Source organism: Stegastes partitus, unplaced genomic scaffold, assembly GCF_000690725.1.
Source record: "Stegastes partitus isolate 25-593 unplaced genomic scaffold, Stegastes_partitus-1.0.2 Scaffold256, whole genome shotgun sequence".
Lineage (NCBI taxonomy): Eukaryota > Metazoa > Chordata > Actinopteri > Pomacentridae > Stegastes > Stegastes partitus.
Window position 1 is genome coordinate 125,916 of NW_007577987.1, and position 24,018 is coordinate 149,933.

Consider the following 24,018-nt stretch of genomic DNA (forward strand, 5'->3'; position numbering starts at 1 on the left):
CTATTTGTGTCCATTTACACACAGTCAACAGGCTTATTTTCAAAGAATTTTACTAATATTCTAACTGTAGATATGTCAGTGTTTTACCACTCTGTCTGCTCTTTCTAACCCTATTCCCACACTAAGATACAGTTTTGTTTTTTTCTTATGCCAAATGAAACCCTGCCAGGAGATGTTTTGTAGGTGTTGTAGTGTTACATCTCAGAGAATACAGTTTTCAGAAAGATGAGTCACCCTGTTAAAAAGTGAGGAGGCCTGGAGCAGACACTGCCAACCACACAATTACAATTGACAGACGCACACAAAAAAAACCCCTGAAAGAACGAGAGTGCCAGAAAAAATATTTTTGCTCATAATTGTCCAAATGGCCGCTTCGCCATAGAACACAAAGTTTTAGGGTGACATTTCTTGCCTTGGGTAATGGAGAGAAAAAGGTACTGAACAGACAGCAGATTAGTCCGCGTGGGTTCACTCCACAGCTTTCTCTTTTTTATTACCTCTGTCTATCAGGAACTGACTCATGCATTATTGCCCTGGGAGCACTTTCTGCAGTCATCGCATTAAAAATCTGTGAAACCTTCACAAAAAGCTTTCCTTCTTGCCCTTTTGCAAAGGCTCCCCATCTGTAGCATGTTCTTCATTATTCTGTCTTTATCTGTGATACCTAATGTCTATTATTTTTTGTCCTGGCCCTCTACAAAGTAATTTTCTCTGCTGCCTGCCTTGTCATTCACCCCACACAAGCAGCCAGTGAAGTCACTAGAGGATGCGGCACTGAAAACATTCGCTTTTTAACGCCCACATCGTCTCCGACAGAAGGAGCACCATGCCAAAGGCCATAATCTACCAGCATAGTAATGTCTACCAGACTAACAAGTAAGAAAGGTATATATTTTCGTGACTATTCTTTCAATCCAACCATCCAGTTATTTTTGTCGCTGAATTTCTGCAGCATTATTGCCCATAATGTTGCCTAATATTTAGCTGTTTATCTCTTCAGGAACAGGTTTTCTATTCAGCTCCAAAGCGAAGCCGAGCAGCAACAGAATGAATCTTTCAGTTAACAACAGGAGGCACTACAAAGAAATCACTTCACCTGTCATCTGTTCTCACACGATGCCAGTGTGAAACCAGCAATTTTCAAAGGATTTGAAGAGAAAAATGTCAGAATTCAGTAAATACAAGTGAAACAGTGGTTTTCAGTAATACTCACTGGTCTTTCATGCTCCAAAATGGAGGACTTCCCAGGCTCATACTCAAAAATACTCTTGGGTTCTGCGCGATACTTTCGCGTATCCACTTTCCGGTCAGGAGGACCCCATTCATTCCTGGTGCAGGTAAAAAAAAAAAAAAAAAGAAGTTTCTCAGAAAACAGTTGGACGCTTTGTTGGTTACATACATTTTTTTTTGCATAATTTTGAATTTGATGATTGAAGTTGGCTCATAAGTGAGCTCTAAACACAAAACAAAATCTTTAGAAATGTCAATAATAATTATAACATCAATAAAGCATCCTATTTATAAGTGTATACACAAGGTGTGGAGAGAGGGGTTCAATTTTGTTTTGTTATATATTAAGAGTCACTATTGCATTAGTCTGACTCACCAGATGTAGACTGCGGGTATAAGCCTGCCACTGGTTGTACATTTTACAAGGCTTTCTTCTCCCCCTCCACTAACTATGTGTTACCATTTTCAAAATGCTCTTCACAATGAGAAACAATAACAACAACCTTGAGGCAGCAGACAGCCCTGCTAGTGTGTTTAGGTGAAACAGCCACTTTAATGACAGTGCTCACCTCCCTGAGTGCAAATGTTTCCCCATCGCTATTTTTAGGGATCACCGTCACTGCATGTTTGTGTTAGTGTTGTTCAATATGATTGTAATTCATTTAAAGAAATACAAACAAGCCAGTGCATTTCCTCCCTCCATAGCAGAATGATGACGAGATGCTGGCTGCAGAATGGTCTCATTATGCGAGGGTAGTATCTCATTAACAGTGAGGTGAAATGCAGTTCCTCTTACATGTCTGTTGAATCTTTCTCATTGGCCCTCAGTTGGAGGAGGGATGGCATGGGTGGTGGCGGTGGGGGTACAGGGGATGGCGAAGGCTCCTGAGACCCCAGATGGCCTCCGTTGTCTGAAGGGCTCTTAGATAGAGGCCTGTAGGTATGTGTCCGAGGAGCTGGGTGGGCCATGGTGGTGCTGGAGGACAGGCTGTAGTCATCTGTTCAGGACAGGATGGAGGAAACATTGGAGAAAGAAATAAGACAGAAAGGAGGAGATGTGGGTTGGGAAAAAATGACTTATTGTATGAAACACAACTTCTGTTAGGCAAAAAGCAGGTCTCACCGTTGTTTATGACAGCATAAGCTGCACTGTATGTGTCAGAATAGTCATCATCTGAAGAAGAAAGTACAAAGACTCATTGGGATACATGCACGAGCACACTTTTGAGAACAAAGGGTACAAGCTTGTATTTCTGTCCTCAGAACAGCATCTTCAGTCAGCTTGAAAACACAGTTACAAAGGAATTTCCAATCCTGTTCATTATTCACAGCAGAAAGCAGCAAAACCAACAAAGAAGCATGAATCACTTCTCTTCTGTCCCTCCACAAGTCCAGCATGTTCCAAACATTTGCTTTATGTCTTTTGTTGAGCTTCAAGAAACTAAACACTTTTCAGAGCCACCTGTCAATTTCACAGTAGAAAACACAACCTAAGACAAATTTTAGATGGTACTTAGGTTTTGCATTGTAAGTCAGCTAGACAATGTAAATATGTGAGAGCCATGGGAATTCTCTAAGATGCACATCAAAAGTCTTTAGGTGACTTTAGGGCACAAGCAATCATGAAATAGTCTGTGTATGTGAGGGTATGTGTGTGAGTGTTAGTATGTGCTGTTGCAAAAGAAGCCTGAGCAGTTTAGAACAAACAAGCCTTGTACTAATTGTGTGATTCTGTCAAGCCCACAAAATTAGAGCAGATTTCCCAGGACAGCTCTGTGTCTATTAGAGAGTTCTCTCTATTCCTCCTCCTCTGCAGACTCTCTTGCTTGCATCTAATGAGCTCTGGCTCTGAGGCTGTTTGGGTCTTTTGGTTTAATAAGAACTGGCATGCACAGACACACAAAGATACACACACGCGTACAAGCAGCATGCATACATAACCAATTCCACTCAAAACGCTGGATAATCAAATCACAGCACATAATGGGACTTTTCAGTCTGTCAGTGTGCTTCGGTACAGCCTTACCTGCTTTGTGGACTTTGTGAATCTGTTTAAACATAGTTTTGTACCAATCCTTAGGCCTATCCACCGTCTGTGGAGAAAGAAATAACCATAAAAATAAAATGGACAGTTAGAAACTATAAAAGATTCCCACTATTTTATAGGACATCAGTGAGCTAAGAAAACACATTTAGCTTTTGTCGGCATTCGTATTTCACTCACAGAAAATTCAACCTATCACAGTGATACATTGATAGATTATTTATAAATATTTCATAGAAGGACACTCCATAATTTGCATGTTCAGTCAAAAAAAGGATGATTTCAAGTCTAAATATCTTTCTTATCCAAAGCAAATGATCTTGTCAAGAATTATTAGAAATATTATAAGACAATTGAATTTAACATGTCTCAGTAACATACATAATCGATTCAACTCAGTGACTATAACTGAATGAGAAACAAGTCTTACAAGTGGATGCATGGATCTCTCACTTCTTATCTTTAACATCTGGGTGGTAAAACAATGTTATAATCCTGTATAGCTTTTTTTAATTGTTGAATTATCTGTTGTTAGACGCTAAATAGGTGTAATTTAAAATCAAAATCCTTAATTATTCTTTGTATAACATGACAATAAGAAATTATAGTGTTATTTGGTCGGTCTATTATATTGCCTACTAACAACAAAGAGGTGGAAAACACAGAATGCTTCATCTTTTTAAAAAAGAAATCAGAATTTTAACATACTAAATGGTCACATTATGCAAACATACAGCCGAAATAACCCTAAAGTCAGTAACTTGATAAACTACTATGGCAGTTTCTTTTGGTGTTAGTGCCTTTGTGTGTTAAGGTGATACTCTCAGACATCAACTTCAACAGGTTTGGTTTTCACTATTCAGGTGTGGAAGCCACGTTGCTACAAAACCAAAGTAGAGGCTCCTGTTGCTGTGCCTGGAACGTCCAGAAGAAACCCTGGTATGTGTGTCTTTGTGTAAACAGTATAGATCTAACAGCTACTTCAAAAAAGACCTATCAAATGGCAGAGAGACTTAATCCTCTCTTTATTCAGTAGCACTAAACACTGTGTCTGGATTCTGGTCAGAGAAGAGGCAGTTTGGCTCCACAGTGAAGGAGTGTGTGTGACTGTGCATGTAGCATTGGCACAGCAAAGCGACGGGCCAATTACCGTTTCACTCTCCACGGTTACCAAAAAGAGTGGCCACAAAAATGTTTGTCTGCTGACAACAAGGAGCATCTGTTTTTCTTCTTTCCTGCTTTTTTCCCCTCTTTTCAACTTTTCTCTTTGCTTTTATTGCTCGTCTCTCATTCTTCCTGTTTCTCTTTCTCTTATTCTGTAGTTTAACATGTCTGTCTTAAAATGCTTCTCTTCCATTAACGGATAACTGGGTGAAGTGTTAATACACGGAAAGCTTTATTGGCGGTAACATACTGGCACATACACTTTGACAAGTAATCAGCAAGGCCCTCCCAGCACTAAAGCACCTTGTCCGAGCTAATTTTTATAACTAGCACACAGAGGAAGAATAAAAGATACTGAGATAGTCAGAGTGAGAGAGAGAAAGGGCTTTTAATATGGGGTCAAAAGCTGCCGACAGCTGAAAGTAATCTCTCTCGAGTTCCTGATCATCATACCAAGACGGCAGAAAAGGGACACTTGTGTGCTACACTATAGTACTGAACTGAAGCAATCTGTCGCAAAGTTACGAATTTAGCTCTGTGAATGATTAACCTCACCGTTCGGATGGCAATAGGGATACCCGACTCGTCCACAGGGCCAATGCCTTCATAATGTGGGGCTTTAATGACAGACACCTTCTTTTCTTCTTCTGAGAAGCGGGCGATGGGCACAGTGCTGCTGACGCTGGTGTGGCCTGACACCATGGACTCTCTGGTGACTGACTCGCTGCCCTCTACAAACAAGAAGAAAGAGGAGCGAGAAGAGACACACGTCAGTCACTCCCAGAAATAGAAACATGTCCTCCATAATTGAACGATTCAGTCTTCTCCCAAACAATATAAATATCATATTTTGCAAACCTTACTTAGTATGTTGACTGTAAACAAAGAATACTGTATTCTTTAACTGATGTGAGAAATGAGATGATGAGAATAGAAATGTCGACACTCCATAATTTTAGATGTCCTTTATAGATTTACACATTCTACAAATTCTCAGCACTATACAACTGACAGAGGTTTATTTGTTTCTCTAACTTCAGGTCATGTGTCAAGCCCAACTCCAATTCTGATTCTCATTTAGACTTTCTGCAATTTTATAAATCAATTATTTGCCTAATTTTATGTCATGTGTTTTCTGCTTTTTTCCATTTCTGTCATACGTTCTGAATTGAATGTAGGATGTAACCAAACAGTTCATCTTTTTTCAATGCAGTGCAATTACTTCCTTATTCATGTACTTGAGTCTTCGTAAGCAGTGACATAACCGAAGAACTCCTGGCAAACGTCCAGGTATCCTTGGTGCAAACAAAGTGACAAAAGAAGAGTGACTCACCTGAACTCCTGCTCTGTCTCTGGAGCCCAGTGTGGAGCGAGACAGGGGGTGGAGGATAGGATGGGGGGGACAGGGGCCTTTGTGGATGGCTAGTGCTTCCATTCATAGCGTGAGAGAGGACCTGGCCCTAGGAGTGACCCACAAACCAAAAACAAGGGCAATAAGACACAAGCAAACACAACTACAGCAAAAAATACACAACAATCTTGTAAATCTAAAACATAGAACCCAGACATAACCCAGATATAAAAAACAATTACCAACAGAATGATTAGTTCTATAAATCCAACATTAGTCACTAAACTGCTATAAGCATTTATAGGGGTAGATGAACCAGGTCTGATATAGGAATGGATGGACATGTACACATATATTTGATCTGGTGTGATTCACGGGAGGTGCTGAATCTGAAGCGACTGTGCAATGTAATAACAGTTAGTGAAGGAAAGGGGCACTTAATGAACCACTTCACTTCAAAACAAACGGAAAAGATTAAAACAGCAACAGTAAACACAGACAACTCTTTCACATTCACTTATACCTCAGTATAAATTAGTTGACGTGAACGCCTGACATAAACAAGACGGTGGACAAGATATATTTAGAATGGGAGGCTCTTCTGTGAAAATGCTCTCCCATTCAACATGACGCAGGAAGAAATGACTTCATCTGACAAAGAATAAAAAACAATGCATTTTCATTTTAAGGCTTGCATGTTCACACCAAAGATTCATGGTGAATCAAGTTAACAAAAATGACTACAGTAAAAAAAAAAAAAAAAAAAGCAAAAATAAAATGGATCACTTCATATTAAAGGTACACTCATACTCTATTTACTGTCTACATAATTGCTAGTATATCAATAAGTTCTAACTTGGAGAGTGAGTAGAATAATGCCACTGTAACTCTGATTATGATGCCATAGCTAAAGAACTAAAACCAAGGGCTTGAGGCTGATTAAACTAATATAGTTTCAGAACTCTGACTCTCATATTATGTTCAGGGTATCAAAAGTCTGATGTTGCTCTTGTAATTGTATAACTTCTTAACTACAGATGCAACCAGGTTAATCAGCATCTTTCGAGGTGAGAATCTGTGATAGAACAACATATTTCTCATGGAAAATGGAAGTCTCAAGGCTTGCAGTAAACAGTGACAATGCAAGGCAATTTTGACTGGTACCTAATTTCTTGGCAAATGTCAGATGAAATAATGCAGCCCTAAGCGAATATCCAGTTTTAATATCAGTCTTGTATAACTGGGATCGCAACATGCACATGCAAATTCATGCCATAACCTAGATTATTTATTTTTCCAGGTACCTCACATTTATTCCCAAGGTAGCTACAGTCCTGACGCATGTTACATTGTGAAAAGAAAAAAACAAAACAAAAAAAGAAATCCATATTCCCCTGCAAGAGTTCAGTCTTTTAAGATGCTAATAACCTGCAGCTAATAGCTTTCACCAGGGTATTTCTGCTGCCAGCTGACTGGAAAAATGACTGTATGACATCATGAATTTTTGATATGAACTGGCCTTAAGAGACGGTGTATTTGCACAGGATTGCAAGAAAAAAAAAAGGCATAACAAAGAGAAACAGGCACACATAGACGGAGCGGTAATGAGTACAGACACATTAACATAATAACAGAACAACGTGGGCTGGATTTAATTTTGGTATCTAACAGGTAGGGTGTAGTCGATGGTTAGTGAAAGTTAAAATTTGGTAGTAATCACACACATTGTGGAGGTTTGGTTCAGCCATCCAAATGAGTGGAGGGAGGGTGGGAACCATTTGTTCTTGGTAATGATGTGTGTTACAGAGGTGACTTGTTTGGATAATTACGTTAGTGACAGTGGCTGCTGCAGCAGTGGAGGCCACAGAAGTTGTTAGCACATCATCAGGGCCAGCAGTGGATGTGTAGGCAGAGACATGGCTGAGAGTGGGCGATGGCGTGGGTGAGGCGCCAGGTGAGTCCAGGCTACAGATCTGCAGCTCGTCCAGCAGACCCGCCGTGGATGACGAGTAGTGGCTGAGAGCCGACACAGTCACAGGGGAAGCGGAGGGTGACACACAGCCACCGATGCTCACGCTGCTGACTGCGGTAAGGCTCGGCCCGCTGACCGCACCAGCTGCGACGCCAGCTCCAGTAGGAACATACGGTGTTGGCGATAGGGCCTTGGGCATTAGGCCTGACAGGTAGTCGAGTGACTCTGAGCTGTGGCAGCGATAGGGGGAGTGCCGTGCTGTGGGGTCAGGGGAGGGAGGCCCCTGGTGTTGGAGTAAGAGGGAGTTGATATGAAAAGGAGGAAAGGAGGAGAGTGCTTAGTGATATCACTTATTAGCCACGTTGTCAAAAGGGATGTGTGGAAGTAACATGTGAGGTGAAATGCTGTTGTGAAACCACACTGTCATGAGGCTGCAGCATCATCTTCTGAAACATGCTTAATGCTGTGAATTGAAGAGGCTCAGTTAGTGCAAACTCTGTGGAAGGGAACAGATTATACGGACAGTAAATGTGGTATACAATCAATTAAAAACTTTGTTATCACACATACAGTACAAGTGCACACAAATGTAGAATCACATTTGGTCGGTTGGACAGCATTATCAAGTCTAACAAACCAAAGGGAAACAAACGCATATAGCAGACAATGTGCAACAAAATACTTGTGCCTATTTCTAAGTAAGGCCAGTGTCACACTGTCAGACTCAACACAGCAGAAAAACAGCAATTTTAGCACTTTTGGAGTCTGAATTTAGCACAACCCAGCTACAGTGACTTGACTATTTCTTCTGGGCACCAAATGGTATGATGCAGCTGGTGTGTAACTCCTTTAATCACTCTTGATGTCACCAAGACATAAACCCAGTAATTGCAATGCAATGACCTTTCTGTATTTCACATTGTTGCTACAGTATGTCGTCAGTTATGTACCAACAGTTGTGCAGGCGACGGTCTTGGTGGAATTGCAGGAGGAGGCTTTGTCATCTCCACCAGGGATGGAGCTGGAGTTGGGGTTTGATTTGGACCTTGATCTGGCACCTTGGGTTCCACTGTGGTGGTCTTTGATGCCAGAGGCGCTGGATTTTTCTGATTCTCTGTGCCCAAGTGGACAGAAAGTGAAGCTGTCTGTGTCAGGGGGTGAGAGAGGGTGGGACCTCGTTGTGGAGGTGGGGGAGTGGGTGGAGGGGAAGCTTTGGTCTGGGTCGTAGGTTGGGGATCAGCATGAGAGTTGAGGTGAGCAGGTGGGTCAGGGATGGTGACAGGGGTTAGCTTAAGGGAGGACACCTTACGTTGCTGTGTATTTGTGGTGGCAGATGCACTGAAGTTGCTGATGTCATTTGGGACAGTGGACTGATTTAGCTGTCGGACTGGGTTTGCACTGGTCTCTGAGTAGGAGTAAGAAGATGTGCTGCGAACAGTGTAGGACTCTTTTAAAACTGCTTTCTCATTCTTAGTGAATGTTTGCATTCCGGGACTCAAATCATTAGCCAGGGCAATGAGGGAGCTGTAATCTGGTGGATTAGTGCCAGTAGGCGAGAAGTGAAAACTCTCTCTCCTGGGGGGTGGCAATGGCAGAGGATTGATTTCCTTGTTAGCCAATTAGAAAGCAGCAGCCAATGTAAGTTCAAACAACAAAAACAAAAAAACATCATCAGCACAAAGCTTGATATCACGACGCTGTACCACATATATGCTCGAGAAAACAGCATGGTTCTGTGTAAATTATCTGTGATTTGAAGTTTTGTGGCATCATTCAAGATAAACTTTTTCCACAGAGTCTTTGAACAAGTCAAAATTACAACACAACATGACATAATTATTTTTAATTAAAGTCTAAACAGCAGTAAAACAGAAAAAATGCTAAATGTCTAACTCTATTAGTCTAGTGTGTACGATATTTTACCTGGGTGGGCGACTTTTTGTCCTGAAGGTTGGGTCTGACACTGCGGAAGCCTTTGGCAGCAAGAGATGAGCTGCTGGCATCTCCATTCTTAAGGCCGTCTGTTGCACTGCGTGACCGCCAAGAATCTGGAGATAAATTTAATAATATTGACATCATGTGCTGCAGTGTGTTTTGCAGAAGTTTTCTGGTGTCATATGGGATGTTTCATAGCTTCTTTTGTCATGTGCAATAAGAAAAACAGAGAAAAATGATTATCCACCAGCAGTCACCAAATGGAGCAGGAACTTACCCAAGTCTGATGACTGAGAATCACTCCCTGGAGAACAGAGAAGACACAGCAGTAATAAGTGACATGACAACCCAGGAATAAACTTTAATACAACTACATCATATAACATGTAAGGAAGCTCGCAGCTTGTGAGAATGTTTGGTATGACAGAGGTAGACTCTGTGATGTATTAGGCGAATAAACAAAGGTAGGAAGAGACAGAGGTGCAGGAAAGAACGCAGAACAGAAAAGTAGTTGCATAAGGCAGACCTAATGTGACACAGTAGACAATATCATCTGCTGTGCCAACATCTTTATCTCTACAAGTACAAGTGAACTCTTTGCTCATAACTAGAAACCATCAAAACAGACATCCACAACCTAGCAACTACCAAGAACTACTTCTGCTTTGGTTTTAATAACTACATTTCCTCCCTATACGCTACAGGTTGCCAAAACATTTCCATCAGAAATATTTGCCTCTTCTCACTCCACAGATCAGCTAAGCATGTAATGCACCCTGAGCTTCCCAAACTTCTGGATTTAAATGTATAATGAATCAACTTTGACTGTGATAAAACTGAAACACTGATTACAAAGAATTAAGCAAAAAAGAGTCATTTTAGTTAACAAAGTCCATCCAAGGATATGAACACATTTGCCCAGTTCTCAGGTCAAGGGAAAAATGTCTCAGAAATAAAACTACACATACAGAGAGGGAGACGACATGGAGAAGTGTGAGAGCATGAGAAGTACAGAAGAAAGATCAACAACTGGTTCGTATGGTATGACTCATGGATGATTTTGGAGGCAAAACAAGTCCAAGAGAGAATAGACTAAGCAAAAGGAAATAAAACAATTACACAATGAACTGATTAGAGAAGATAGCATCCCGCAGTCCAGACTTTGCTTAAGCATATCGAGGCAGCCACAGCATATTTGAAAGTATTTCAAATATGCTCAATTCATATCAGGTTAATGAAGCCCAAACAGGATTTCAAAAAGAAAAGCCACTTTTTAAAGACTTACCTTGTGCTTTGACCAATACTTTATCCCAGTCAATGTGTACGTGGTAAACTTTTGTTATTCCAACATGTGTTAATTTGTGTATTTGTGAGTGTTAGTACCTGTGGCTAGATTTGGTGAGCTCTGGACCCTCTTCATGGGAGAGAGTATGAGTGACAAGGCCACACTTTTGCGAACACATCCTCCGCTATCTGAGAAATCACAGCCAGGCAGGTGATCGTAGAGGCAAAGCAGAAGCACACATGCACATGCATGTAAACAATGACACACAATTGCGTCCAGCCAGGAGCATAACGCAACCAAGTAGAGGGAAAGCACATGCATTTCAAGGGGCTGATTTTTACTGTAGCGTATGAGGTGACAGCTCATAGAACATGAGCACAGGATTTGTCCCCAAACTGGTATACAACACAATTACAAAGTTTAACAAATTAAAGTAGATGCTTTGGTATGTTGCACTAGTTTGTACTGACCTTAAAATCTATGTTAGCAGATAAAGTCAGTCATAAATTAATTCACTTTAATTGAGTGACACTGCTTCTGTGGGTGTAACAGTAACACAGTTGTAGCAGGACAAATGTGATAATTGAAAATGACAATCCTAATAGTTAAAAAAAAAAAGTCAAGAGTCCAAAATGAATACCTATTTGATGTTCTTAAAAAAAAAAGGAAAAAAAAAAGCGCCCCATAGTAGTGTCTTTAAGTAAAACACTTTCTTTCCAAATGCTTCCTGGCATATTGGTCCTATTTTTCACATTGAAGAACTTGGCAATCAAACACATCCTAGCGAGGCCTGAGAAAAGCTGCACTTCTGCAAAAGCTGAGATCAGTACTTTACAATTTTAGATACTGGACAATAAACATATTTTTATTTGACATCAAATGAGCTCTTTTGGTCATTAGAGTCACAATTTCCCTATTTTTATGATGTCTTTTATATTGTAAATACAGGCAACTGACCAAAATGAGTCAAGCTACTGCTGGCAGACACAAAGAGCAGCGGTGTGTGGAGAAGGTTCAGTGATGGATTACTCATCACTGGTTCTGTGGCTGAAATACACACTTGAGCTCAGGATGGCTGCCAAGTTTAGGACAGAGCTTTGGAAATGGGTAGACGGAAGAATACGAAACTGTGGTTAAAAGCAACAGGCTTACTATACTTGACGCTTTCAGTTACAATACCTCAGGCCCAAAATGGACCACGACCAGAGCGGTGAAACGGGATCAGGATTAGAGTTACAGATTCATGCCTGTAGCAGAGTAAAAGTAGCACATACAGCAGCTAGAAAACAACTAAGTGGCCTGCAATGCGGAAACATTAAATATTTACATTGAATTACTAAATGTCAACAATAGTTTAATACAAGAAAAAGTGCAGGATAAAAAAATAAAAATGCAAATCTGCTGAACAAAAAATAGTGGACATGGACTAGATGAACGAACGACTCCCCAACGGTCTCATATTTAGCTTAAACATGCGTTTTTGTGTGCATACCTGTATTCATATTGAAGAGCACTTCTTACTGATCTACTGCAGGGGGACACACTTTCCTGCAAAACAAAGAAAGCATTTCAGATAAGGAATCACAGTTATACAATTTTAAATCACTATAAAAGTTTGTGTCATTTCCATAGGCTTACATTTACAAAAATGACTTTCTTGAGGGCTACTGAGTTATTCACAGCACAATTATGAGCAGCTATGACTAGATTTCCTGGCCAAGTCTCCAATTTAGTAAGCCAGATGATCTCACGAACATGCCCTCTCGTGTTAAAACACTGCCATCCAGCTGCTTTGGCTACAGCAGGAGAAAAGGAAAGACTTGTTACAACTTCCAAGAGCTGATGATTCCTCTAAAAGTCTCTAATTTGTCCAGAATCAGATCCGCTTTAGCTGAAAAGCTCCCACAAATAGCCGGAGCTGCCTCCTTGACAGTGAAGTGGTGCATGCTTTGTGCAATAACCACCCCGCAATAACCACAAGCACGTGACTGTGATTAGTGATTACTATGCTGACTAATTTGGGCTTGTTGTGTTTCACTCTGTTAAAAGTTACAGCAGGCTGTGCACAGGATAAGGCAGAATACTGTGCGAGCAATATGATTTGAATATATAGCTTATCTAGGCACTGGGCCGCCAGCATTTATTCAGGCATTTGAGGGTTAGGCCCAAACTCTCCCTGCAAGTGACAATAAATCAGCAAAATTTTAACTTCTCTCACACATTTTATTTTTCTCATCCAGAAAATTTGTAGGCTGAAGTGTAGACTTCCAGGACATTAGAAGTGAAAAACATCTGACGGATGATCAAAAGCATTCCCTTCGAAATTGTCAACAAAACCAAGCTGAATTTGCCCGGTTCCAGACCTCCGATTTGGTCAGCAATTCATGTGAAATGCAGTGAAATGGCAATTCCGTCTATTCATCAGGCAAAGGTGGCATATTGCTGTGAGAGACTGGCAACGTAAGGTGAGCTGTGGCTCTTGCATAGTGTGTGCAGGGATAGGAACCCTGTATAGCAGCGATCCCCAACCACTGGGCCGCAAAGCGGTAGCAGGGCACATTTGGTACCAGGGCACACAGAAAGAATAAAAACGTTTTATTTTTTAACTTTATTTCCAGCAGAGTCTGCAGGGTGTTTTGTTTTGTAAAATGACTTGCTCATCTTCACATCACTTTCGTCTGTGTTTGTTTCTCGCACTTGACTGTCAGTTTTCATGCCCAGCCGTGAAACGAACCCTTCAATCTAACTGCTGCCAAATGAGAGAAAAAAACAATTGGAGAGCATCTTTGGAAAAGGCAGAAAGACTTAATATTGAGACAGAAGAAAAAAATAATGCATATTTAGCAATAAAAGGTAATTTTATTCATTTATGAAATTTTTTTAATAGAAAAAAAAACTATTATTATTTATTTGTTATAACGTGTTATTTGGAGACTGCTGCTGTATAGGACAGTAGGTAGAGATAAAGTCGTGAGACCCTTGTAAACCCTTTATAATGTTCTATATTTCTACAAACTAGATGTAGTGTTGAACAGTGTCACTGCAAGCTCTGTCTTTTATGCTTTCAATTCATCTATTTAATTCTCTTTCACTTAAGCTACTGCACAGCACTTGACATGAAAGTAGTGTTTAAACTACTGTAAATCAACAGATTTTACCTGATATGTTGAAAAGCATGTTTAAGCCAAAGGGTAGATTGTGTTGGAACCTAACTTCCTCCTGCTTACAAAGAGACATAATGACCTTTGCATGTTCTTCACAGCACGCACATAAGACACATGAATAACCTAAATGGCACTGATGAATGACACAGAATGCCATGTTTACTTAAGTGTGCCCATATGCGATGCCTGGCTATAAGGAGCTCTTCCCTTTGAACTGTTCCAGCCGGATGTGTGATTGATATGAATGGGGTAACATCAAAAGCCAAAGGCAGAGCACAGACTGCTGCATCGCGGTGTGAATACACGTACATGTGTGTCATCATGGGACTTAGTGTATGACAGATACTACAAGTGGCAAACTACAGAGGCTGCAGTAGGAATCATACATGTCTGGTATGTAAATAACTACGACACACGCATGGCTAGCATTACATTACTCACATGGAGATACGGATATTAAGTTTTGGGAATGTGTGAGGCTATTTCAATGTTAGTGTAGATGGCTCCAGACGGCTACAGCTACTCTAAAACATGGCTATTGGGAGGGCCAAGAAAGCATTTTCTAGGCATAGATCAGTAATTGTAACAGTACACATGCTCATTAAGCATTACCGATTGGTAAAGTAGAGTTTGCACACCCAAATCAACATGACATCCCTTTTTAATGTTATTTCTTTTAACAGAATCCAGAGGTGTAAAATTATGTTGAACTACTGAACATACAGGAACGGCTTAGGAATGATGGAAATACATACTGAGGTTAGCTGTTTGGGATTGGACTTAATCCTTGTTTAATCCTTTTTGAAAACTGACAACAAATGACATGTATTACCAGACATTTGAGTCAAGTCTGACAGCTCTTGGCCTCATTGCACATTGACAAGTAAAGTCCTGATAATTGTGGCTGTCATTTACTGGTGCTAATTTTGGAAATGGTATGCGACCATATTCAGACATCAATGTGTAAAGTGCCTTAGTAGTTGGCTCTAGCGATGAGTGTTACAACATGGATGGCATAACATTAACATGCATTTGACCACGCTGACAACTTTACAGGCTCGATTCAGTTGAGAAGATGGTTACCATCTGTACACAAGAACAGTATTTTCTGAGATCCATTTCCTATTATAACCAGAAGTGATTGAGCCTCATAAGAAATGTCCTTATTATATCAAAATACTACTGTGTATTTGTAATGAGAAATCCCTTCCAGCATAATGAGATTCTGAAAGAAAATCCTCACTCTGGCAATTAAATAGCAAAACTTCACTCAGTTTAAAGCTACAGTGCATCAGACTTTCTCAACATTAGAACCAGGATTCAATCAATAAACAAAAAACTCGTCAACTTGTGAATTTACTTTAGATATCTCTATAGCTAAATATGGGGGCTGATAAGAAATTTCAGTGTAGAAACAGTATGATCATTATATATGATGTCTACCAGACAGCTGTCAAAATCCATTGATTAGCTCTGTACTATGTCGTCTTCACCGTGTGTAACTATATATGTGTATAAAAAAATATTACTATCGGATCGAATATTTTTCATAACTCCTAAATACTTTATATCAGTATCAGCATTAAAACAGTCAAGCTATAATTAGGTGGGGAAAAGCCTAAAATGTGCATCAAGTGGTTGTTTTGTCCCCCTACTTATAATGTATTTACTCCATTTTCATGCTGACACGACACCGTCATGGAGTATTAGTTCATTTGGTAGTAAATATTAATATAACTATTCTATTTAGCTATGTACTGTATATTGTGTCAATGGAACTGAGCACAGCCACATTAATCTGAAAAATGGGCACAAATTTGCCACATTCAAGACTTAATATTAAAGAAAACAATATACCTGAGTTTATATGTTGAACAAAATGTTTTATTTGCAGCTACCCAAACGTGCAGTTACATCTTATTGAGGGCAAATACACTAACTATAAGAAGTGATCGTGTGGATAGTACTTGGATTTTAACTAATCAGTTATGTTACATGTTTTTGTTGTACTCAAGTACAGATAAGAGCACCGCAAAAGTAGTACAGAATTTTGTTACAGAAAGCATTTCCAAGACACACATGTCTCTGGGATCATATCTCAGGCCAAATACATAATACTGAACTCAACCTGCGGAGACTTTCAATAACCTTAATAAGAGCTCTGAGCAACAAGTATAACTTGGTAATACAACCTCACTTAGCCGTGTATAATACTATTTTTTTGCCACCATGTGAGGGTTTCCACAGTTAACACAGTTCACGCTGGTGAAAAGGAAATACGACTGCTTGTGGGACTGCATGAACCTCTACATCATGGGATACTTTCTGTCCCTCAAGACCTAATCCTCAACCTCATACAGTATGTCCTCATAAATCTGTCTCTGAGAAACAAACACACACACATATATACACACACACGCACAAACACACACAGGGGTAAATCATGGGTCTGGCGTCGCAAGCTGTCGGCGTCCAAATGATGGTCAGATTATAAACAGCATCATGTTTCTTGGGGACAGATCAGCGGCGACACAGCAGCTGTGGCCATGGTGTAATGTTATGGCTAGACACGGGAAGAAAACGCTTCGGGCTCTACACCTCTGAACAACTCTGCCTATTTGTCAGGATGGACCTTTTTCACCTTTTAAATAAAAATCGTTCTGCTCCCTCTAAAGCCAGTGTTAGATCATTAGCAGCAAATGCCCTTTAGTATGCATATCACTGTACAGCATACGAGAAATGTCTCCATTATTATTCAGCTAATGCTTCTTCAAAATGCTTACTGTGTTATCCACAAGTGAAGCAGTGGAGATAAATGTTGACAGGCCATTTTAACATTTTCTATTAATAATGTCAATTCCCACAATGTTGAATAAATCCTTGGATAACAAACAAGAGACCCTCATTTTCCAATGAGTTGTTTGCGATTCTTTTCCTAGTTTTGCAGGCCACAGTGTTTGGTATGTCAAGTTTCTTTCGAGTCATTTTATTTTCTTACTTGGCCATGGTTTATCCACCAACTGTAATTTAGGCATTGGTAGGCCACTCTGGAGACTAGTGTGTATATAATTACTGCGTGCAATAGCTGTGGGACTGCAAATACACAAGTCAGAGCTATAAGCCGCAGAAAGCCGTGATGTCCAACATCAAGCCCATCAAGTCTCATTAGTCTGCTGAGTGACGCACTGGGACCCATTTGGTTTGTGTCAGTGGACTAACACTGTTTGAGCATTGAGCGCATGAGACAATGTTGGAACTACGCTGGCAAGCTTGTCCTGCTGTATGATTGTATTAGAAAAACACTATTGCTGATGTGAGTTCATCACTAGAACTGCTTTCTAAACTCTCCTTCCCTTGATGACATGGTAATTTCCAAAAGTTTTGATAATTTTGGCTTCAACAAATCTCTTGCTGGCACAAATTTACCTCTGAAGACCATAGATAAGTCACAGTGAGCATCTGGGAATTTCCAGTTGTAATCTGTGTCTGTGTGCTGTTTTAATTATCTCACAAAATTAGAGTGCACACAGCACAACAAAGCCGGACCACTGGAGACTGAGGTTACAGCCTATCAGAGAATGGAATGAACCACATTGTTTGGCCATATTAACAAATTAAAAAAAAAAAAAAAACCTCAATAACCAAGAAGGTGGGAAAAAAACAACACAAAGAAAAACACCCCGGTGTACGACAATCAAAAGCAAGGAAACGCAAACATGCCCTCAAAGAGCGCCGGCCAGGATGCCATTAGTCACTGGCAGACTGCTTTAGGATAGACAAAACAAGTGTCTAGAAGCAAACACGTCTTGATGTGTCAGTCATGAGTATTCCATGTAAGTTATATACAGTCTGTGCCTGCAAATGTCCTTGCCTTGCAGATTGGAAAAATGCCGCTGGAAGAGATCACTTCCATGCTAAAAATATTTCAGAAGAGGATGGCGGTAACTCCTGGAAATGATTTACATTATATTTACAATGCATCTCTAACTTTGGGTCTAATTGTACAAAGATGTTTCTTTTATTTTAAGCTATGTGCAGCCTATCCTAACTGCTGCATGGGAGAACATATAACATTAAGTAAAACCTTATTGTGTTGACTCTTAGTGGCTGGTTGACTTGAATAGAATATGAAGAGAAAGATAACCACGTAAACACGTTATTTTCAACTTCAACAGCTCCCCCCCTAATCATATAGGTCTGGCATTTAAAAAAAAATGTTCCAAAATGCTTCTCACAGTAAAGAAGAATTTCCTACTTCTCTTTTAGGAAGGCATTTCTTCTTCATGTGAAAACTTCCCTCCATACACAGCATACGCCATTTACAAAACAAGAGAGATTCAACAACGTGCAATGTCAGTCACTTAGAACATATCCATAGTTAAAGATACAAATACACTGGAACTATAATCTACAAAAACTGTCCTTGCTCAGATGAATAATGTTCCCTTTTAGTAGAAATGTTTGTTGCTTAATTCAGTGTTATGCATTTAATTGTAGCAATTTATATTTCAAGGTGCCATATTTTAAAAGCATTTTGATCTACTAACAACATTTTTTAAATTTTTTAAATGTTTAAAAGACCGTATTTGTGTGTGTGCTCTTGCAAATTCATCAAGAGAGAGTGAACAGCCAGTGGAGATAAACTGACGATGGCCTCAGGGTCCTGACCCCAGAGTGGTCACTCTGACTGAGACATACTCACAGGATGTCAACAGATTAAGCTCCTTAGCAAATCTATTTAAAGACCTAGAAGTCATCACACAGGCATGTTCTATTTACCTCTTCCTATAAAGAAAAGCCTGTCAGCTGTTACAAGCCTAATAATAATTAAGGAAACATTCAGACAGAAATATTAATATGCACTAGGTGCAATATTCTGTGTGAATTAACTGGAAATGTTCCGTATTATCTGCAACGACGCTCCATAGTAATCATTAGTTACAAGCCAGGACTCAGGAATTTGATGGGGATGAAAGTAAAGCGTAAAGCGGAGCATCTGTAAAATCTAAGGAATCAGAGAGTACAAATCCCTTTTTAACAAGGAAAAAGAATGCCCCTGGAGATCCAGCATAAATCGAGACATGGCTAGCCTGAAACCGAACTGACAGGAAGAGTGACCCCCTCCAAAAAAGGCAGAATTTAGATTTGCTTCATTCCTTAATTTCTGAATTGGAGCCAAGCTATTTCAATGGTGCATTTTTGTGGTAAAAACATGGGGAGTGCAGGGTGCGGTGAGAAAAAACAGACAGGCTTGGGAATCAGAAGATTCCATCTATAAGGAATTGTGCTTTAAATGGACACAAGAGTCTACAGCATATATTCATCTCAGACATCAGCTCAACAAGTGAACATTTCCACAGCATATAATGTAGTGTCATAATACAACAACAGAGGAGAACTATGACAGCAACACCTTCAGTTTAGTATTTTAAATGTCTAAGGTGTACTTTTGGAGCAAATAGGCATCTGAATTTGTGGAATTTGTATTTACAATGAGCAAGAGAAACCAAGTTCTTATCAAGGTTTTGAGTAAAACTCCTGGCATCCTGGCAGAACGACCCCATGTAGCCGCACCAAATCATATCCTGAAAATGTCAGCCTAAATTAACTTTCCACAGTGATGGTGCCATTTTTCAAATGAAAAAAAAATCAAATGTCAAAATAATTTGAGAAAGTAATATTAAAGTTTAAACCATGCCAGAGTGTTTTTATGCATTTTATCACAGAGGTTTGTGTCAAAACCCTTAAGATTACTTCAGAGCTGCAAATTAAAATCTTTTATTGGGCACATCAGCATGATACTGAGTGATCTGCTGGTCATTTCTTACATTCATACGTTACTGATGATTGACATGTTTAGCTAGAGCTTATTAAGTACAAGTTAGCTGTTTTGTGCTTGAGCTGCTATCATTTCAGCACGCTGTCACGGTTACACAGCTTTAGAAACTCCTGGCTTGCATTTTGAATTACGAGAAGTGGATGACTCTAACCACTAAACAGTTGAGGCTTTACACTCAAGCCAGTCATAAATATGTAAAATGTTCACACGAACCCTGCTTTAAATCAAAACAAATTATATAAATGCCTATAATGCAGGACTGGAAAACAGAGAAACATGTTTTTGGCATATAGTAATGAACCAACATCTTCCTTCAAATGAGCACTGTTTTAAACCTCTCTTTAACACAAGTACAAAACTACTTGTTGTTAGATGCAGGTCACTTTACAAGGAATGTTTTATCAGTGCCAAGTCACTGTTCTACCACCACATTACTGCCACTAGTTGAACAACAACCACTTCCAACAAAGTCTGTTATCAAGCTTGTTTGTTCAACCCCGCCACTCATTAGCAGACCCCCCTCTGGCTGTATGAATGGATAGGGGAGGTCAACACACTGACCCTGCGTGCCCACTCACTGCCCATACTGCAAACAACAGAGGACCGTGTGTTCTGCAGATTGCATCACAGCGCCACTAACGAGCAGAGCCATTGGCCTGAGAGCACTAATGCAATTATGTAACACAAGCCCCGCTACTGTGAGTCTGGGCTATGGGAGAAGAAGAATGAATTGGATGTGACAATTTGTGGGTTTGTTATCTTATCATTCCTATATAGGACTCAAGACGCATTCAGTGTACACTGCTGTGATGTTCACTGAGGGGAACAGAGAGACGAAAGAAGAAGCAGAAAAAGAGCTATGACAAGGAATTGCATAGAAAGAGAAATTGTAAAAAAACAGAGATGAACAGGAAAAAGACCCATTTTGCTTAGAGGATGAGGCAATATAAAATAAAAGATGCACAATCGAAAATAGGGAGTAGCTGATTAGCATGTTGTATTATGTAAGCAGTCTGTCGAAAGCCATCCGGGGACACACAGCATCCCCAGTAAACAATACCTTTAGAGCTGCCTCTGTTCCGTGTGTGCTTCTCGAGATTAGTGTACTACATATAGAGCTAAAGCTAGTGCTTACAATACCATAGAACACCAGGCTTCAACCCAAGACAAACACTACAAGCTAATATAAGCATACTTGCAAGGAGATAATAGAGCAAGCAAATGGAAGGAAATTGTTGGCACTGAATGCCAAAGCAATTTCAGAGATAAAGCTCGACTAGACATTTAGATGTGGTGTTACAGCCAGGCTCCCATTATGGCTTCTCAAATGGTTGAGTGAGGGGGGAACAATTGTTGGTCAACTAGGAATCTGAAACACTTGAAAAATATGATGCTTAAATTGTAATGTTGCAAGCTGAAAAAAAACCCTCACTACATTTTGTTCTCAGAAGATGTACAAAATCACTGACTCTATAAAAGCAAGAAATTAAGGCTTTAAAAAAAGAAAGTCTTCAGAGATGACAAAGAGCACTTTGAGCACTTAACTCCTAAGTAGCAGGACTATATGGCAGGTAAATGCCACCTAATCTACACACAAGAGTGTGTCTAAGATCATAGCTTAGACAAGTCATACTCATAAGAGGGTGCACTTAGCAACAAATACATTGCCACTTTAAAATTAGTTTTCCGAATGATTTTCTTACTTTTAAGAAAGAATTTTCTACAACGTATGAAAGGTAGCCACAAAAGCATTCTTTCTTCACTGAGTGAATCCAACCTTACACAAATAAGTGATAACTAGAAATAGAAGCAGTAGCAAAGAAATTACTCTGGATAATGGTCTCTCTCTGCACTTTCAGCTAAATTATTCGTAAACACTGATTGCAAATAATAATGTGAATAGTAACAAAGATGCCTCTTGGATAACTGGACTGCTATGAATGGAAAAAAATAAAAAGATACCTTAGCCTAGCGATTAGCATTGAAACTACATCATGATGAATGACTTAATATAGTGCTCATTTATTTAAGTGTATTAGAGACAATAAACAAACCAGTTTGAAAATAGCTTTTCATTTTAGGCAAGGAGTACACTGAAGCGGAGTGGTTATCAGCTGTGGCTCAGATTCCCCAAACATAGTCTGGATTCCCCAGGTACCAGTGTTAAGTGCCGAGCATGAAGATAAGAGGAACTTGATTAGCAGGGGTGCTATATTTACTGCCATTAGACAGGGCCCTTTAACCTCTAAGGTGGTCCAGAACACTGGAAGTATCTATCTGAGGAATCGCCATGTGTTCTAGGTATAAGACACACAGAAATATTACCATCTCAACATTTTCTATTCCTTAAATTTAAGTGACGTCATAGATAAATGTAAACTTCACAGTTCTAACAGGAACAACCTCAGAAGCGATGAAAAGCTAATATGTTTCTTCTCAGTTTGACAACAAGAAGAAACAAGACAATCACTTTTCACAAGACTCAAAATTAATAGTTCTTGATTTTTTTTATGTCAGGGCTTTGGGGTAGATCTAATAACGCAGTCCCATGCATAATTGCATCTATTTTCATGAGGGATATTGCTCCCCTTAGAGAGCGTTGTTGATGTTAATGGAAATGAGCAATTCTGAGACTAAAGACAGTAAGCAGGAATCTCAGTATTCTGAAATATTTGTATAAATATAAAGGCATCTCTTACAGTATTTTGCATGTCCGACAGTCTAATAAAGCCACTTGTTTACTGCCAGTATTCAACATGTTCACATGAGACTGAAATTCAAGAGTCTTGTGTTTGCTGTTGTTAACTTATGAATGCCTTTGTCCTTTTGTGCGTTTAACAAATACCCGCTATCAGAAAGGAATGAGGAAGAGGAGGGTAAAAACAGAGTTACAGTAACATGGGAATTGAAGTTTTTTTAAGCTGTTCAATGGTGAGACAGTAGCATTTCTGTACAGCCCTGGTAGGCTCTGTGATTTGCAAAACACAAACAGCTAAAAATCAATCTGGATTTTATTCTAGACATAAAATTAATACGATCTGTGTTCAAGTGTGACTTTTTTCAGTCTTTCTCCAACAGACTACCTACTTTCTAAGCCTCCCAGTACAAGTAACACAGAGCGGTTTTACAAGAGCACTGCTGAGTTATAAAAACAAATTAAGTTTTAGTGGGACTTGACTGAAGCGTTTATATGTATGAATAATGACACCTATACTATTAAAACATGTGGTGCCCTATGACGTTGACAGCAAACCGACACAGCATCTCTCTGTATGTGAGATCCAGGAGAAAGCGAACCAAGCGGCCCGTGCTTCGAACCGAGGCTGGGAACCACCCCTTACTGTGTACCCAAGGGGTCAAGGTGACATTCCACAACACCTCTGAGACTGGCCTAATGGAGGGATTGGTGCATGGCTTTTGTTGAATGGGAAATAAGAGACCATGAAAAAGGGTGTAACAAGAGATGGAAGTGCGTAAAAGGGACTGAAGAGGAAAATGAGATTCTGGGGCAAAATTATGAGAAGGTAAGAGGTAAACAGAAAGAGCACAGGGAAGTTTTGCGGGGTTAAATCATTTTTTTTCTTTATGCTTGGTCTATCACGACAGAAGCCAGATTTTTCTTTTGTGTGGATTTAATTTCAATGTTCCCTGTTTAGTTAAAATGTCACAACTATGTACACAAATCTGGTAGGGTCATACATAAAACTTTTCAAACCCTCAAAACTGTAATCTAAGTTATTTGCTTATGCTATTTCTGAGGTGACCGCGGTGGAAACCACTGTTTTTATTTGACACCATTTCCCCTGTCCACTGTCACAAAAGACAAAAATTCTACACTTGCCCTATAATTGTGGCTTTTGGCAGAACGGATAAATACAATTCCCTTTTGGTGTTGGGGTTGTAAAGTCTATTCAGATCTCTTTTAATTTGCATTCTCTTTAAAGTATGATGTGCTCATACCAAGTAAATATAGACACACGACAATTGAGTAGACAGCAGCACAATATCTGTCTGTATTCAAGCGTGACATTATA

General features: G+C 39.7%; 1 protein-coding gene across 2 annotated transcripts in view; it reads right to left on the bottom strand.

The window, feature by feature from the left end:
- LOC103357490 (sorbin and SH3 domain-containing protein 1) overlaps positions 1-24,018 on the bottom strand; it is a 50,677-nt gene that overhangs the window by 20,275 nt on the left and 6,384 nt on the right. Inside the window, exons 3-13 of one of the 2 annotated variants that reach the window (XM_008282073.1) lie at positions 12,474-12,529; positions 11,080-11,169; positions 9,974-10,000; positions 9,685-9,809; positions 7,619-8,044; positions 5,772-5,898; positions 4,994-5,169; positions 3,257-3,323; positions 2,354-2,404; positions 2,027-2,228; positions 1,214-1,328 (exon numbers count right to left, since the gene is read on the bottom strand). In XM_008282073.1, the coding sequence (XP_008280295.1) occupies positions 1,214-1,328; positions 2,027-2,228; positions 2,354-2,404; positions 3,257-3,323; positions 4,994-5,169; positions 5,772-5,898; positions 7,619-8,044; positions 9,685-9,809; positions 9,974-10,000; positions 11,080-11,169; positions 12,474-12,483 (1,416 nt within the window). In that variant the 5' untranslated portion in view covers positions 12,484-12,529. The remainder of the gene's footprint in view (positions 1-1,213; positions 1,329-2,026; positions 2,229-2,353; positions 2,405-3,256; positions 3,324-4,993; positions 5,170-5,771; positions 5,899-7,618; positions 8,045-9,684; positions 9,810-9,973; positions 10,001-11,079; positions 11,170-12,473; positions 12,530-24,018) is intronic. The other variant, XM_008282074.1, reaches the window with a different exon arrangement.